The sequence below is a fragment of the Pholis gunnellus genome (genome assembly GCF_910591455.1).
Source record: "Pholis gunnellus genome assembly, chromosome: 3".
NCBI lineage: Eukaryota > Metazoa > Chordata > Actinopteri > Perciformes > Pholidae > Pholis > Pholis gunnellus.
In genome coordinates this window covers 3,677,078-3,696,203 of record NC_136529.1, presented here as the reverse complement: position 1 = coordinate 3,696,203, position 19,126 = coordinate 3,677,078, and the positions used below count along the sequence as shown (strand labels likewise).

The 19,126-nt window shown below is 41.9% G+C and overlaps 2 protein-coding genes across 2 annotated transcripts in view; both read right to left on the bottom strand.

Annotated features, from left to right (window-relative positions):
* Positions 1-7,565, bottom strand: part of LOC306715799 (copine-9-like) — a gene marked incomplete at both ends in the record, with an annotated part of 132,238 nt that extends 124,673 nt beyond the window's left edge. The window contains 1 exon segment of the mRNA XM_079186275.1: positions 7,489-7,565. Coding sequence (XP_079042401.1) covers positions 7,489-7,565 — 77 coding nt within the window.
* Positions 7,566-9,950: 2,385 nt separating this feature from the next.
* Positions 9,951-19,126, bottom strand: part of mtmr14 (myotubularin related protein 14) — a 29,300-nt gene continuing 20,124 nt past the window's right edge. Inside the window, exons 16-19 of the mRNA XM_079186395.1 lie at positions 18,773-18,905; positions 17,650-17,826; positions 15,564-15,770; positions 9,951-13,892 (exon numbers count right to left, since the gene is read on the bottom strand). Coding sequence (XP_079042521.1) covers positions 13,712-13,892; positions 15,564-15,770; positions 17,650-17,826; positions 18,773-18,905 — 698 coding nt within the window. The 3' untranslated portion in view covers positions 9,951-13,711. The remainder of the gene's footprint in view (positions 13,893-15,563; positions 15,771-17,649; positions 17,827-18,772; positions 18,906-19,126) is intronic.

Below are 19,126 nucleotides of genomic sequence, written 5' to 3'. Positions count from 1 at the left end.
TATTCAATGCTTAATCACACCATCCGTTTTTACATGTTGCTGTGTCGCTTTTATTCATTCACATCTTATGTGATGCGTGCTAAGAGCTTGAGCATCAGCAGCACCCTGAATCCTTGGAATAATGAGGCTCAAATTTCAGATTATTTTAAATTTTTCAATGATTTCGAGTTGCCTTGCATTTCTTCTCTCTGATGCACACGGATGTGTAGTGAGGGATGTATCAGAGGTTGCCTTCTCAACAGGGGCTCCACTTTGATGAGGCGATGAACCACCAGAGAGAACATGCTGCATTTCGGCAGAAATACCGGAATAATTAGCTCTGCTTATTTCTAGGCAACTGTCTTTCTTCTGAAACACTATGAAGGATTTTTTTTATGCTGCACTTTTGCTCCAAGGGCAGAGAATCTGTGTTGGCGCTTAACCTCTGTAAGCCACTCATCTTACTGAGGGGGACAAAGGTTTTTTCTTGTAATGTGGCCTCATGCTTGAGACCTTCAGGACATGATATGCGGGGATGTTGGGTATCCAATCAGAGCCCTCCCATGCTGTGATTGACATTCTCCCACTGAGATGTCCTGGCTCCCTGTGCTCACTGACCTACCTGGCATTTCACTCTAAAAGCACCGCTGAAGTCACTTTTTAGCATCACACCACCCACCATGCTGTTCAGCCATCACAGCCGCAATGCAGCTCTCAAACGCCTTCACGTCACCACAATGGAGAACACTAGAAACCTCTGACACTCTCATCATGCACTCAGTTCAATTACATCCTTGAAAGTGTGTAAAATGACATTCCTTTATCCCTGTTGAATCTATAAATAAAACATATTTGTATAATATATGACATACAGCTAAAAGAAATCATACACCTTCTCTGAGTCTGTCCCCAACAAACAAACGTCCATTAATCCACTTAGAAACCATAGAAAATGCAACTTATAACTGCAGAACTTGCCTGAGAATCATTTTGTTTCTAGTGGTGCATCAGATCATAAAACGCACGGTTCGGATCGTATCACTGATGGGACACACGGATAACAGATTTGATCAGCACAAAGGAGAAAAGGGAGCAAATATCATTTATTTTAGATCCCTGATCACGTTCTTTTGCCGCTGAAACTAATTGCAGATCATTGATGATCCATATTGACAGATACAGATCCCTTTGTTGTTTGATTATAGCAGCTGGTCTACAAGGCTCCAGACTACTGTTTTTGCCACCGTCCCAAAAATCATTTTAACTGCTCTGAGATCTGTAAACCATCAAATCCTAAATGTTATCTTTTTCCTTTATAATCATCGATGGTTCTAACAGACAGCATCACATCACCTCAATCCTGACTTCTTTTAACTGGCTCCCTGTTCGTTGTAGAATTGATTTTAAGGTTTTACTGATCACTTTTAAAGCACGTATGGCCGGGTCTGGCCCCAACATATAGAGAGGAAATGTTGACCCCTTATGAGCCAGCTCGCAGCCTTAGATCCTCGGGTGGGGCCCTTCTGGCTGTTCCCAAGTAGAGGCTGCAAACTAAAGGTGACCGTGTTTTGCTCTTCAACAAGTACTGCCCTGAGCCTTCCACCAGCACTTATTGTATTCGTATTAGTTTGTTGCACTTAATGTATTAGTTTGTTTCTGTACTTTTGCTCTGGTTTATGCTCTTAGATGCTTGTGTAAACAAGGAGATGCACTTATGACTTCTGTTCTGACTAGTAGTTCTCTTGAATACCTATGTTGAATACACTTATTGTAAGTCGCTTTGGATAAAAGCGTCTGCTAAATGACTGTAATGTAATCCTCTGTTTCATCATAGAGCTCCGATGGAGGCTGATCTGCACAAGAGCCGTCTATGATACTGCCTGCAGCCAAATCCAATAAAGGCTTTTTGCAACTGTAAATCCACACATCCGCAAGTTCCTGACACACCTCTGACACCACTATGGTAGGAGTCTGGTTACCCTCCACTAGAACACAAGAAAGAAAATACCTGAAGTCCTCCATTATATCTCATACATTTACATTCCAAAGTAGTTTTTGTAGCATCACTAACCTTTTGCGGTTTTCCTAACAATTATATATGACTAATTTGCACCAGCAAATATGTTTTAAAGGACAGTTACTGACCTCGGATAAGCATTTGGAATGAAACGGAGTAACAAATTACTAACTGCTTTTTTAAAATAATATACCCTTTCAGTTGAAAGAAACAATCCACAAATAACACAAAGTACAATCCTTTAAAATAACAAAGAATAACCCATGATATTATATTCAATATTGTGGAAGATGCTATAATAACATAAGACAAGGAGCTTTGAGGTGTTTGCAGTAACAGTACTTCATATTAACATTCACTGATTTATTTGACATTTTGTTTTTTATCATATAACCAAAAGAGAAATTGTATTCCTCATCCTAAGTAAGTAAAACTCCTTAACTTTAAAAATATAAATTGACAGAAAACAGCATGACGTACAAAACACTTAAAGAAGATGTGAGCATCAGCTGCCTGTCTTGACATTAATATACTCATTCTGTGCAGAGACATGAATCTTTCCGGCTCTCCCCTTATTCTCATTTCCCTTCTCCACTCGTGTGGTATCAATTTCAACAGTAGCCTTCTCGTCAAGTATCTGAACCCAAATGGGGAAAGCAATCCACCTCATTACCACCTGGAGTGGCTTTAGGCGACAACGGGACATCTGGGCTGTTTGAGGATGAAACCCTTAATGGAAAAAAAAAGATGGAAGAGAATAGATCGACTGGGACATCGAGTGCGTGGAGACGGACTGATTTATTTTTCCTTCGGGCAAATGCTCTTCACATTACAAAACAAGCTGACTGACTTGGAAATCGAAAATGTGAGTCGAGGCAGCGGAGTCACAGAGCAGGAGAGCCTTTGAGAAATAAAGTCATATATTCACCTCCAGATAACCTCCCCCTGATAATACACCGACGTTCATGAAATAATAAGACAGTGTGGCTACATGAAACACTTTGCATCCAAACGTCAAGTGTCTGTCAAAACACATCAGTTACATCCTCCCAGACAGAGGATGCTGATAGAAGCTGAGTTGGGAGGATGCTGAACAACTACTGCCTCCGTAGGCAGCAGTTGTTCAGATGAGACGCAATAACATCACAGTTACAATTCACCTTCACGTGTGTTTCATGTATAAGCAGGCTCAGCTGGTGATGCGTGTCATCTTGATTCATCGTCAACGCCATTAGAGAATTCCACGTTTACTTCTACTTACTTCTTGGTCACCTGAGACAGGAGGACCAGTTACCTTGTGTAGTCAGGAAGTGGGACAGCGAAATATCAAGCCTCGTGAATGGATGGAATTTGGGAGTTGTTGTTATATTTTATTTATTTACCAGGGACAGTGCACATCTATCAACATTTCCGCTTCCACCTCAATGTAAATGTGCCAGAGTTAGCTAGAGAGCTAATTTGTATCTGTAGTCCCTGGGTAGGTTATTAAAATTCAACAGCAAAACAATATAGTACAACACTGTACAGCACAATACAATACAATGTGAGTATATAATAACAGTGCCAGAGATGAGGTATTATGATTACTGGTGATTGCAGGTTGGGTTTGCTTTAAGCCGTCTCTTTAGTTTTTTGTTGAACGGTTAGGTAATCAGTGCTCTATAAGTCAATAGGAACATGGTTCCATTAGTGGGCGGCTCTGACTGGGAAAAGTTTGCCCAAACTTGCTAGGTCTGTATTGAAGAACACAGTCCCCTCTGGTATTTGCCCTTGTTACCCTGCCGCTACATTAAACGGTTTTATATAAATGGAACTATTCCAAAGTTATATTCCGTAAGACGTTCATCAAATCAGTATGACCGTCTTCCCCGTGTGGGATTCAAATTGTGTATCCACCAAAGACTGTTTATCAGAATTGGATGTAGTCACTTTGACGTCACCTGTTTGTTTAAGGACAGCCCCAAGTTTGGCATTTTAGCCGTCCCCGTTTTGTATTTTGTGGAGACAGAAGTGACCATATTTGGATGAGAGGTTGGAGCTGGGGAAGAGTGAGGCCCAGACGGGGCCAGGTACCGTTAGCATGCTAAGTTACCAACTAGCTCTAGCTTGGTTAGCAAGGTGCATCTGTAATTCACGTGATATTAATTGGGAAGCTAATTTTGGCTAGCAAAAAACAGGAACCTTTATAATGTACCTCCTGGACAAAATGAACAGCCAACACCTAGAGGGTCCATCCCAAGTCTCTTAATTGTCATTTCCTCGCTCCTCGATCCTCGCTTGAACCGGAAGTTGTTCTGCTCCGCCATATTGATTAAATAGGACCACAAACAACTTTCTTCATTTATTAGAAAGATTTGTCTTTTCATGATCTGATATTTCCCTCAATAACTTTTATTATGAATACAATTAAAGTCAGAGAGAGCTGGAGAGATGAAACACTTTTTACATCATTTGTCATCATTTCATTCAGTCACGTGAGGCTGATCATTCCTGAGTGTCTGGTTTGATGACACTCTCTCTCTCTCCCTTTCTAACCCCTCTGGACTGGCGGGGCCCGGGGACACTGATGACCAGTAACAGCTTGTCACAATCAGCAGCTTCAGGCTTTATTAGCTCATAGACGCGGCCCAGGAGTGAGGGGATGCGTTGGCCATTAATTCCTGGTCCGTCAATACTCTTGAGTCAGGTGCACTGCCAGGGCAGCACCACTGTGTGATTTGTGTTTCTGTCCAGCCAACACGTCAATATTCACTCCCCTTTTAGCTCTGTTTGTGTCTCCACCAACTCCTGACCCCCTGACCTTTTAGCTGCTATGTTCACCAGCTAGTTGCTAACTTTAGTCTGCAGTGGGTTTATTGCTGCATGCTGCTGGGAAACCGTCTGTAAAGAGATGAACTGAAAGACGTTCAAACCTGGAGCTGAGGGACACTGCAGTCTCTGTGAGTCCTTACAAGACTTAAAAGACTTGAAACTAGAGATTGAGACCATAAACTCATGTTTACAATGTTTACTGAGGGAATAAATCAAGAGAGAAGTAGAGTCGTTTTCTCATAGACTTCTATACAACCAGAGGAGGCGCTTCACATCAACCCACTGCTCCTATTATACTTATGGGTAAAATGCAGAGGTCAAATTTCATATATGCACCTAATGTAAATGAATCTTGCGCCCTGGTTAGACACCCACTGCTTGAGATCTCCCCCTCAATATATCATTGCCCACAGCGTCAGTGCACAGAGGAAATAACAGCAATTAACCATATGCAGGTACAATGAGAGGGGAGAGACCAGCGGATTCAGAAGCTCCTTGTTTCTATTTCATCGCCAGATGGAGGCAGAGACCTCCACAAGTTATTCTGTTGTGTTTGGTCGCAATTCATGGTCCAGGTATGGGGGGTGATTAGTGCCAGCAGGTGGACAAGAGGCAAGTGTAGGTGGAAGAGGCTTTTTTAAAGGACCGTACAATGCTTTTGTCTGTTTAACGAGTTCACCACATTTCCAGCCACCCATCCTAAAAAATGACATTCCCACACAACGAAACTGCATTGTGAGTTTGGAGGAAGACGTATTTTGTCATGGATTGCGTTTACTTTTGTCGTATATCTCAAAAACGTTTTAAATGCTTCCTCTAAAACACCTTAAACAAACACTCTGATACATTTGATAATTAACAGATAAAAAACAAAGCCAATCTTTTTTCCCACCACAAATACTTGTGTACTATAAATATATAACCTGTATCCCAGTAAGAAAGGAGGAAAAAACAAGCTTAATATATATATAATAATATTATATATTAATATACAATATACTAAATTCAAGAAGTCTTTAATAAGGGCTTATAACAGGTCTGTATGTAAAATAAAACATACGCCTTTGGACATTTTATGAGGGGATCAGCCAACGTCTCACACCACAACGGAGACCTCCATACCAGCTCCGAGCAAGCGTTCCCTTTACTCTTTACTCCTTTTATTTCCTCTGCAGCATCTCCACGCAAACTTTCACCATAATCACTTTTACAAATATGTTTTACTGACCTTGAGTATGTATGTATAATATATATATATATATATATATTAGTGCTGGGCATTAATTAAACGCATTAATTAATTAACGCCGACAATTATATTATCGTGCGTTAACGCTGTTTTTTTATTATTATTAAGCGGACATTTTTAACACAAGAACCGGGCAGCGAGCGGTGAACAGCTGTTTGTGTGGCGTCTCTTCCCTCTCTTCCTGTTTCCTTCACCTACATTCCCCTGGGTCCTCAGTCCCTCCATGTACAGCTTCTTATAACCCTCTATGTACCAACGTACATTTATAACAAATACCACACATATTACGGTAATCAGCGTTGCATATGTGTCTGACCAAAATACCAAAAAAAAGCAAAAAAGAAATGATTCATTTAAATTATTCATTATTATAAAGTGTTTTTGTTTGGAATATGTATAATAAGCATATCATATCATCGCTACTGAGAATTTAACAAACATTAAAAAAAAAAGAAAACAACATGACGTAGATAGGTTTGCAGTTTTCAAGGTGTATATTTCAAATTGCATCTCTTACACACATGAAGATAAAGTTGTGAACACCGGCTGAATATCTATTATCAGAATCATAACTGTATTTTAACTGCTACTGTGTAAAGGGAATACTGCTGTTAAAAAGCACCTTACTTGTTTGAAGTGTTTGCAAACCAAATGTTATTGCAGTTTTGTTCATATAGCAGTACTTTTAAAATAAAAGTGCGCAATACACTTTTGAATTCATTATTGAATTTTGTGCATTACAATTAATCGCAAAAAAATCATGCGATTCAAAATTGTAATCGTTAATATATATATTTATCTATAAACATCACCATGTAAAATGAACTATCTTTGGTACTTCTGCTATGAGCCCTGACAGCCGTACAGTTTCCATGTGCTACATTCTGCTTCTATTATGAGTTATAGTATTGTTAAATTATTCCTCTCCCTCTTCAGGCCTTATTAAAACAACCCTTGTTCAAAGCACACTGGGAGCTCTCTCTCTTTCTCTCTCTCTCTCTCTCTCTGTCTTTTCTTCATTGTCAGTTGGAACATCTAATATCCACGCACTCATGTGATCTCAGAGTTGCGCTCTCCGGAGCTCTGTACGGCACTCAGAATAAATCCTGGCACTGTTGGTTACTGCAACCATCCCCCCCACGCACTTCTATACACCCACAGCACATGCAAATTCCTCCTTTAAAAAAATAAAAAGAGTTGCTCCATGCACGTTAAAGACACACAATACTGACTAAAAGAGCGAGGAAAAGTCTGAGATTCATAGAAAAATGTACGCACAAGAATATCATTGCGCGTTAAAAAAAAATTCACGACGACAAAACTGAATGCAACACCAAGCATCCCAAAATGTGTGAATATGTGAATGTAAGAAATGAATGCTTGACAGGTGAGTGGTGGGGGTGGTGGGGGGAGACGTGTTGGAGGCGCTTACCTGCAGGAAACGGTGATTTCAATCTTTGTCGCAGGTACGGCGGAGTTGAGCGGGTCGAAATCCCCTATTGTCGCCATGGCTGAGGCTTTTTCTTTTTCTTTTTCTTTTTTTAAATCACTTCTTCTGAAGCGTTGAAGTTGTCACTTATATCACAGCGCGAGTTTGCCCCTGTGGCCGGAACGTGTTTGTTCCATCCACCCGAGAGAATGACGAGAGACGGAGAGCGGATCGACCGGCACCGGTGTTTGGAGTAGTTGTTGTCTCCGCTGACGGTCGCTGGAGCGCAGTTGAGGGTTAGGAGGCATACCTGAGGATGAGGCTTTCATTCATGGCGAGAGAGAGAGGGAGAGAGAGAGAGGGGGAGGGGGGGTTGTGTGGGGGGGATCCAGAAGCCCCTCGTTTCTCTCCATCCATCGCCAGGTGGAGGCAGAGATCTCCACAAGTTTAACTTGTGGTCCGTGTATGGGGGGTGATTAGTGCCGTAGCAGAGCAGATGGACGAGAGGCAAGTGCAGGTGGAAGAGGCTTTTTTCTTTTCTTTTTTTGATAAATGGAGCGTACATTTGGATGTTAATTCGTTTACAGCAGTTCCAGCCCTGTCTCCTAAAAATAATTTTCCTATACGACAAAATTGCACTGTGAATTACGCTTCGAGGGAAATGTATTTTCTTGTGGAATACGTTTGCTTTTAATATATCACAAATAAGTTTTAAATGAGATTGTGTAGGAAGGAGGTCACAGTGGTGTATGGGACAAAAAACAAAGCGAAGCTGATGTGGAAGTGTCTTAAAGCTGCATTCTCTCTAATGTCCACCAGGGGGCGACTCCTCTGGTTGCATAGAAGTCTATGAGAAAATGACTCTACTTCTCTCTTGATTTATTACCTCAGTAAACATTGTAAACATGAGTTTATGGTCTCAATCTCTAGTTTCAAGTCTTCTTCAATTCAGCATGATGTTCATTTAGTAAATGATGGTCCATTTAGAGTCAAGTAGACGATAAAGCAGAGTGTGCTTTATGACAGCCTTGGTATTTTACATAAACGTTGTTAGAAAATCTTAAAGAATGTACCATTTGGTTTTAGATGTTTTTTTCGTATACTCTCATGTTATCATTGTGTGATTTTAGTCATGTCAGTTGTATTTAGCCTATATAGCCAAACATTAGCATCAAAGGGCTCTATAGGGAAAACACATTGCACCCTACTCATATCCTTACACCTGATAAACTAGGATCAAGATAAAAAGTAAACATCAAAGGTTTCATCATTTTATGTAGTTTTTAATCACACTAATTGTTCAGGATATTTTGGCTTCATTTTTGTACAGTGGAAAGAAGTGGAGACACTTTATATGTAGTGTATAATTTCAACTCTCTACTCATGTTGCCTTTGTTTCAAAATAAGAGTGCACTGTCATTTAAGATAACTTCATCCAGGATTAACAAATCAATCCTTGAACTGCTTTGAAAGTACCAAATTACGGGGATGGAAAAGAAAGTTTTTTTAGCACGATAGGAGCATGTAAGCCTGAGCTAGTTAAGCCACATTTGAAGAACAGGACCCAGCTAACAAAACAAACCTCCACAGGGAAGAACCTTTGGTTTCCAAACCATTTCCCTTTACCGTTTACACACTACACTCCGTTTCTGACGTTATGAGTTTGTGAATAACCCGGTTATCCGATCACAATGTCATCGAGGAATGTGAAGATGCAGAAAAGTAGAAACTGTGCAAAGAGAAGAGGAAAGTGGAGAGGTCAAATAAAAAGAGGGTAAGGCACAATGACAGAGGCAGCAAGAGGAGAAGCACGAAGACCAGAAACCCTGAGCGGATGAAGTGGAAGCCTCGGCATTAATCACCCCTCCTACGTTTTCAAGGCCAGTACATCTGAACAGTTTATCCACATTCCATGAGAATAATTTAGGCCCGTCAACAGTCGATTAGTAGGATGAATATTTTATAAATCAATAATTCATGAACCGCCGAAACATTTTAGCGTTCACACCTCTGAGGCAGTGGGAAGATGCAGCTTATTAAATAACCACGAGCTGGCTGGGTTCAGGCCAGGTTCCAGCAAGCATCTGGCCTGATGAAGTGGCATTGTGTGGGATGACCTTTGACCTCAAACTTTTAAAGGGTGACGACAGGAAATGGGACAATTCATTTCGCTCAACACAGTTGAATTTCTGTTGAATTTGAACATCTAGTTATATAACTGCATTATGCAATCACGTTATATTTTATATTATTGAATTCTCATTTGTCAAACTGTACTTTGAGGTCTTATTTGTGTTCAGACCACTTATTCAGCTTAGCTGCTTAGGGTAGTACATCATGTGGTGTAAATAGTTAATACATCTCACCATGAATAACAAATAAATCAGAAGCTACAGAGATGATCTGCTTAAGCAAATTCATTGAGCAAGGAACAAATAAGCAAGTCACAAAAATATTTTTTGTTGTTTATTCACAATTGCCACCTGCTGCTCAGTTCACTTTTCATTTGTAGCGTGCCAACAATAAAGAGCAATTAATAACAAAAAACTAAAAAGGTAGAATTACTTAAAAATGCCTCAACTGTACAAAGAAGAAACCTCTTCACACCGAGGAGATCAGGATGAGTGCAATGCAGCATTTTAAAAAGAGATTCTGAAATAAAAATGAAAGGATGTCATGCAAAACCAGTGAGTGAAAGTGACAAGTATTTAACTCCGGAGGAGATTTTTTCCTCTGATAATGCCTATTTTCAGCACTGTGAAAATTACAATGTTTTTGCAAGTGTCCTGTGACTGGCTGCTTAACAGCTGCAGGCGGACAGAAGACATGATGCCAAAATAAAAACAAAGGATATGAAACCTCGAGTGAGTTAGAACTCCTTTTCAGGACAGATATGTTCAAAAGAAAGCTTAAAACTGGACAGGGAGACGAGGCCATGCCTGAAAGTCAGGCAGATTGTTCTACTGTCAGTTCGTGGAGGAATACATAATGAAACCACTTGGACTGATACATGTAGCCATGTGAACCAAATGCGCACAAATTCCTTCATGCATCAAGAATAAAGGGATGAAACTCCTGTGGCTTAAAAACAACTCAGCAAATGTGTTTTTGTGGTACACAGAAAGCAGAATTGGGTTCAGAATGTAGCAGAACAGCAAATCCTGCAAGTTATAAGAACCCTTGAACATTTTGGGAAATGTATTTATTCTAATTCTTTCTGAGAGTGAGTTGTGAAAATCAATTCCACCTTCATGTCTGAGCATTAAGTACAGAGCCGGAGTCAGGAAGTGGTTAGCCTAGCTTAGCATAAATACTCTAAACAGATACACCGAACAACAACTGCCTGATGAGAAACATATCTAATTAGTTTAACCCACTTGACTTCAAAACACGACGTACCACATGGTGAATAAGCTTCTGAGGTGTTGGTATGCACATTATTTACCTTGAAACAAAGCTAAGCTAGCCGTGTACTCCCCCATCTCTATGCAGATCTAAGGTAGATGGGTTCTGGCTCTAGCTCTGTATTTAACACTCATCATGTTTCCATTTCATTTTGGAGCAAATTTTAAGCAAACTTTTGAATGGCTGCAAAAAAAGTAAGTGCTAATTAGGCGCAGTTTCCATCAACTGGTTTGGAGCCAATAAACTCGGCTACAGAGTAGTTTGGTCAGAAGTTGGAGCTATAGGCCAGCTTTGTGCATGGATGTAATCCACCAGTAAACGGAGTAGAAGAAGTAAAGGTTGTGAACCAGAAACAAAACAAGTCGCCTTGGCCATCGAACCATCCACGATTAAGAAAAAATGGGAGAGGTCTTCGGGAATTAGTTTCAACTGTGCAAGATTGAATTATTCTTTGAGCATGGGAATATCTGAGAAGACGACAGCAGAAACAGTTTATCGCTCATGCGAGTTAAATATCCACTATGTCAGAATGTGTTTGGTAAAGGCGTTTCCATATCCAATTGAGCAAATCAACTTTCATTCAACGAAGGCAAAAACCATCTTAAATGACTGCAAAAACTTCTTTACTTTCCAGGATTAAGGAAGTTTTATGAAATTTAGCTGTTTTGATACTGCTTTTCCAATGCGATACTTCAAAATCCAAATTAAAATATGCAAATGGTACCACGGCTTCAAAGACATGATATTGGTGTCAATCTTCTCAGTGAATAAATGTATTTCCTAAAAATACTAGATCAATAAAATCCTCTTCGATCAGTCTTTTTCTTATCGGCAAAAATAACAAAAATCATCATTAACCTTATCAGAGATGTCCATAAGACTCCAAAGCTTTACATTACTATACAACAAAAAAGGGATACAGGGGAAACCCCCGAAAGCTGTATTGCAAAGCTAACGCTGCCAACGCTGCTAATGATCTACAGTCAAAACTTTCATTAATAATCAGCCGCAAACACCCCAAGCTCTTAGAACCATTTAAGAAAAAGAACTACACCTGACACTGGACCAGAAGAAGTAGAGATCTGATCCAGTGGTACTGAAGATAAAAAAGGCACAACAAAAGGTCCTGAGGTACAGCAGCCGTCAACACTGTTTTGGCAACACCGACAAGCTAGTTTCAAATGAAATCTCTCAACAGGATTCTCTTAAGAAAATTACTTAAAAAGTGTGAATTTACGCAAAAGCAGCTCAGGTAGAAATGTCACGTTTTTTAACAAATTGCGTGATAACAGCTGTGCAGAAATCGCAGGAATCACGTGGACCTCGCTTCACTGGAGTCCGACGGTTCACAGATCTGCTACCACGATGCTCAGTGCCTCTTGTGCTACCATGTCAGTGCTACTGAAGAAGAAGAAGAAATGACTGGATATGGACTCAAGTAGAGGATATGGAGACATTAGACTGGTAATGGCGCAAACGATCGCTTGGGTACGTTTGGCGCTTCATTTCCGGGGTTAGGCCATTCAGGAACAGTCCCTGTACATGGAAGTGATCTAGTTAAATGATGGGATCAGATCTTTTTACAGACCATCTTCCTCACGTCATATGTAATAATCCCTTCTGTGCATACTGGCTTTTCTCCCAGCCTTCAACCACTCTTACTGACCATTCTTACCATTCTTAACAGCCAGAAACACTTTTGCCTTTAGAGTGCTGCATCTGGCAATTTCGAAACTTTCTTGAAACCATCAATGAGGCTACTTCACAAAGTGACTGACCGGGGTTGCCAACACACCACGCTAGCCTCCAACAAGAACCAGCCTTACCCCTATCTGAACGTTTCCTCTCACCTTCTCTCTGACAGCCAGGCTTCAAGTGCTTTTGCCGTTAGACGACATGTGGTATGGACCAGTTTGTTACCTGAACGGTGAACCCTTAACCCCCAAGAAACTCAAACTGCTGAAGCCTCGTATTACAAAAAGGACAGAAACAAAAAGTACTATAGGTTGAGTCCCTCAACTTATTAAGGGATCCCTTCACTGCCAGTGCTGACAGAAGGAACCATTAGTGCAGCCAATGCTTCTTTTAGCGTACACACGGCATGAGCATTGCATTAAGACAGACTTTAGAACCCATCCTTATCCTTTGAGTCTAGACCCCAAAGCTGTGAGCTCTAAAACTAATGCCCTTACTCTAAATTGAATCTACAAATTAGAAACCAAATGTTGCCATTTCTGTCGGGACACAATAAGTGCTGTATTTATCTAATCTTTAAAATCCGCAGTACACAAAACAACAATTTCAATCAGTAATGAATTTAGCAGCACAAAACATGATCAGGAGAAACACATCACGGCCTGTACATGGGACGGTCTCTGCAGGGACTCTTAGGAGCAGATTGGTTAAGAGCAGAGGAGGGAAAAGGTTGGTATTGGGCCTGGAACAGGCACAGACCCCATGCTCTCAGCCATTTACATTTCAGCAGCTAGAACGCATTCTTAACATCCCTTTTTGATACTGTGGCTGAAAAAACATTTCTCTCCCTGAATGTGACTGACGAACATGGGAGATTAAAAGTCCAGAGAAAAGTTGGAGCAGCACAGACAAAATAAAAATATATATCCAAGCATGCAAATGGTCTGAAAAACAAAAAATCAAAGGAAATTCAAGAAAAAAAGAAAAAAAGAAAATAAATGAATGCTTCACCCCTGAACTGAACAGAGATGTTTGGCACTTTATTGTACTGAGTCCAGGCATGTTGTGTCGACTGTGGGTGGATGGATGGAAGCGGATGGAGGGTCTGAAGTCACATTGGGAGGGTTCAGACGATGGCGTTAGTGCCCCGGAGGCCGACCCCGCGGGCAAACTGCTCCAGCAGGCCGGAGATAGCGCCGGAGGGGCTGGGCGCAGAAGACTTGAGGCCGACGGTGGAGCTGTAGGCTGCCAGGAAGACTTCCCGCACTGCCTCCAGGCGGGACTGACGCTCAGAGGGGAAGTGACACCTGGAGAGGGGAAAGGGAGGAGGGAGGGAGGGAAACAAGCGGGAGTGAGATGAGACAGGAAGAAAAAGGTTAGGGGGAGAAATCCCATTTTAAAAGTGCTCGTAAAAGGAGACGAGAAGAGACTGACGCAGACAGAAGCAGTTTAGATCAACCCCATAAGGTACTTCTGTAATCACCACAGAGCTCGTCATCATCATCTCTCTGCTTCTCTCCCTTCTTCCCAGTGCCCTCCGAATAAAGATTATTCGTGGTTATTAGCCTTTTCCCATTGCAAGTGGTGCTGGCGGGACATTTTGGCAGTCAGATCAAGCCGAAATGAAAGTGTTTTCCCCTGATGGGAGCAGAGAGTGGGAGGATGAGTCAGAGGGAGAACCTGGTGGACATGGCCCGGTTCAGTGGGGGGACAGAGAGCAGCGACAAAGGTTCAGACAGGAAACCATCTCTACAGAACGATATTCATGTTTTACATGGACACATACACTAACATTTGTTTTTTAAAGAATACTCTAGCGTCAGTTTTTGCACATGTCAATTTCCCCTCGCTACATGCATACCCGGTCTTTTCAAAATAAACTTCTGTGTTCACAGGAAAGTACAGAGACATGGACGGACTAAAAAATATAAGGTTGATAAAAAGTTAAATAAAAAAATATGTACTTTTGCGAGACTTTACTCAATTCCTCTCCATGTCCACTCCTGGGCTCAGAAGGGAAAATGTTGGTTAGCTTAAGGATACGATCATGGTTTGGGTTCAAATAAGTACGTTAAGTATGCTATGTTACATAAATAACGTTACGAGTTCTCGATAACTTACCTACCTTACTTTTACAATGTCTGACCAAAATGTCATCACTTCATTGTATACTATTGGACATTTTTGTGGAATTGTCACAATTAGCATATGCATTCTTGAGTTATGGCCAGAAACGTGTTTTGTGAGGTCACAGTGACCTTTGACCACCAAATCCTAATCATTCATCCTTGAGTCCAGGTGGATGTTTGTCGCTAAACTTAAAGAAATTCCCTCGAGGTGTTCCTGAGATATTACATTCACGAGAACGGACCGGACAGACGTCCGTTCGTACTGACGAACAGATGGACGGACAACCCGGAAACATAATGCCTCCAACCACGGCTATCGCCAGCGTGGAGGCATAAGGACAACTGTAAACTATATTGGAAATGTAGCTGCTGAAGAACAGACTTAAACTCTCCACTACAGAAGCACTTTCATATTGGGACTGTAACAGAGCTGGATCCAGTGGACACCCAGGGTTAGCGTCTACTCAAGTCTGTGAGAATGTACGTAAGCACTGGGAGCTTTCAGCTAAATGCTAATGTCAGCATGCTCACAATGACACTGAACATGCTCCACACAAATGAGTTCCGGGTTAGGGTTCAAATGTGGTTCAAAATAAAAGCAATGATTAACTTCTCTTCTATAGCACTCTAAAGCAGTTGACAAAGTGGTAACAGTACATACATACAGTATGTATGCTGGCTGATGCTGATGTGACAGAGCGGGGCGAGCTTCCTTTCCTCAGTAAGAACAACAGAGAAAGATGAGTAGGCTTTCCTCCAGAAAACTGCTTGGATGAGGTTGGAAATCACTGTCAAACCCATACCTCACCTTAAAAGTTCCAACAGGAGGGGTGGTACGGTGTTACTTACATTCGGCCGCTGGGTCCTTCATCCTGAAAACTGAAGGGCAGGGGGGAGTCGTAGGCAGCAGCCACAGCAGAAGAGTTGGAGGAGGCCGAGGCCAGGGGTGGAGGGAAGTGGGCGTGGTCGTGGATGCTGCCACAACCCGAAACTATCTGCCAGCTCCCGTACTCTGTAGAGAGGGAGGAACCGGACCGGGTATAGTCTGCTGCTAACCTGAGAGAGACAGGGGGGACAGAGAGAGGGGGGACCTGTCAGAGAAGTAAAGACAGAAGACATAGCACGACAGACGATCTGAATTAAAGACAAGTAGAGTCTTATGCCGTGTTCACACCAAACGCGTCATTCGCGCCGCCGGTCACACCGGGGTCTATTTGTGTTCATTCGTGTGAATCGCACTGGACGTGCAGGAGAGGGGGCGTGGCTTATCGCCCTGGAAGCCGTTCAACTGTCCGCCATCAACCATGGAAAAAATAATCTCTATTTCTGCTTAGTACGTGTCGTGGTAGTCACAGATATCACGGGAAACTAAACGCCATCATGTCTGGGTTCATAACAGTCCAGCGGAGCTCCATGAATTTTATCGAGGTGTATTCACTGTGTCTAGCAAGCCACACGGCCGCTGTTTACTACAGCTGTATGAACACAAAATAAACAGATTTTGCTGTGATTTAACTGCAATAAACCGACAAAAAGGGACTCCGAAATAACTACGTAATGATGCCGATTTGTAAAAAGTCTGAATTCATGTTTTGTTAGTTCTCTCCGCAAGACGACAAACAAACAACTTTTAAAATACTTGTTTTCTCAATGGAGCTCGGATCGATCGGTGCTATTCTATGCTAACATTGTAGCAGCTCCATTAACACTCACAAGAACGTCATCTCGGTGTAAATACGGCAGCGTTTTGTACCATATGGTTTACACACGCACACATAGTTTGGTCCGGTCTCTATTAATATGAGGTATCGTAGAGCTCTGGGTGAACACAGACGGCTACAGTATTTGTTTCCTGATTCAACAACGGCAGGACGTCAGTGATGACAGGGGGAGCATCTCAACGCTGATAGGCTATCGCGCCACAGCGTCACGCAATTTTTTCACCGACATTGAAAAATTTCAAATCATGCGTTTGGGGTGTTTTGGCGACTGACGCAAATTCGCGTCACTCCAGTCTCATCGCGTCTGTGCATAGACTTTGTATGTAATCATTTGCACCGCGTTTGGTGTGAACGCATCTTTAGGGAGGTCCGATCGATCGGCAAGCATTCCTTATTGGACGATTTTCATTCAAAATAGTTTGATCGGTGGTCTCTATGAAAGCTGATCAGAGGACACATCGATTCTGAATTGAAAGGTTGTCAATCCTCATTTCCCTGCTTCCTCGCCTGCTCTTTAATTCTCTCTAAGAGCTACATGGTTCGGCTGGTTGGCTTCAAATAAACGATCGGTGATACTGTTTCCAGCGATCCACCCTTAGTGGATCCTATGTGTAGTTTGGTTACCAAGCATCCAGGTATTCACAGGGTTTCCTTAATGAGTATTGAAATACATCTGTGGTTGCTGATTTGATTGTGTAAGTCATGCAACAACAAATGGACATGATTCCTGCCAGGGAGAGTGACTCTTGGGAGGTTCTACTAATCTGAACACTCATATTTAGCTGGCTGTATATTATCGGTCTCACAGGCTGAGTTGGGACATTTGGTTACAGACAACCACCACTCTTTCCCTTTAGTCTTTCTATATACACTATGTTTCCTTCCGCCCTTAACGCACCACCTATTGTTTTTCCAGGCCAGGCTGGATATGTTTGGACTTAAGTGCAACCCCTACACACTGAAGAGTATGCTTTCCTCTTATTTCAGTCATTTCTGGGATAACGTACTGTATATATGGAAAATGGGTGAACACCACAGGAAGAGACTGTCATGCATGAGCTGCAGTTTCAGGCCACAGGCTCTGATGGTGGCTCCAGAGCTGAAGCGCTGTGTCTCCGGTGATCATCCAAGATCACCGAAGTTAAGCATGTGTGTAAAAATAAGGTGGCACGAAAGCTCGGACTGGCTCATGGGAGTTTCATCAATTCGCTCACCTTCTTCCGGGGACGGCCAATGGGCTGCTGCCGGTGCGCGTGACGGCGTGTTCCGACTGGTTGGAGGAGGAGGAGCTGGAAGACCTGGCCTCGCTGAGTGGGTGGGAGAGGTGCTCGTCCAGAGGGTTCTGTTTGTTCCAGACTACCATCTGAGGAGAGGAGGCGGGGCCTTTCCTCCTGAAGGGGGAGAGAACACGTGAGCTTCCCCAGAGGAGGAGGACCACATGCAGCTTGTGATGCAAGTTCGCCTCACAGTTAGGATTAGGTCAGAGAAATAGCTTTGATCTGATTGAAGTCTATTTGGATTATATAATATTGACTTAAATATTTGACAGTATTACATTTGAGTTCTCTAAATTCAATGTATCAACCCCCCCTTTTATTTTTATTTTTTTATTATACCAATTGTATTTTGATTTAGATGTATTAAGTGCCAATGTAGTGTGATCAAGTGGTATTTATTTTATGGTTGTGTGTTTATCTTATTTTGGAGGATTGAGTACTATTGTGCGTGTACATATATGTGAAAATCATCACAAATATTTGAATATATTTCATCTGGCAATTATTTATTTATGTTTAGTAGTGCGCATCCTGGCTGATTTTGTGAAGTAAACATATCTACTGTTAACCTCACAATCCTCGAGACTGAGCCTTTCACAATATAAATAATACTAATGATAATAATAGTACTAACGTCTCTAAGCCAAATCCTGTGGACCATCCCTGTTAAGCATCATGGCTGTGTGAGGTTGTATACTTCAGACTGGTTAATGAACGGTTTGTTATTTGTGGATGTCCTGATCTATGTCAGCGTCATAGAATGTTACTGTGATAACCGTCCCAAGTTGTAAGATACCGTCTAATAGAAAATGATCATAAACATAAAAAATAACTGCAGTGTTTTCTCTCACACTGGACTTCCTGGATCGTGTTTCATCGTCTCGCTGTCCTCGTCTCGCTACCTGAAGCAACACGCCAGTTTTTAACTGACAAAACTGAACAACTGACAAAATATGAATGAATAACCTATATCAAAAGGTGCATCTATCAACTTTCCCAAACATACGATTAAAAAGATATATAAGAATTCTGTGAGCCCGTGTGTGTGTGCGACGCTGACCAGCTGGAGGCCTGGGGTTGGCTGGAGAACAGGTCCACGGTGTCGTTGGTGAGGCTGGAGGCGCCGCCCGCCTCCTCAGTGATGAGAGAGAAGTCACTGCTCAGGCTGGTCACGCTGCCGCGATCCCTCGACTCTGAAAGCAAACACACAGCGGGGCGGTTAGCACCTAGTTAACACGTTTTTACCACCGACATTTAGACATTACAAATCCCAGACATTCTGTAACAATGCTGATAACTTCTCAACATTATGTCGGACTCTGGATTTAGCTGTGAGGATATCACGAAACTTATATTTGTTAGCATCACGACTGTGACTGCTCATAAGAAAACTCCTACACTAAAAGTCACCCCT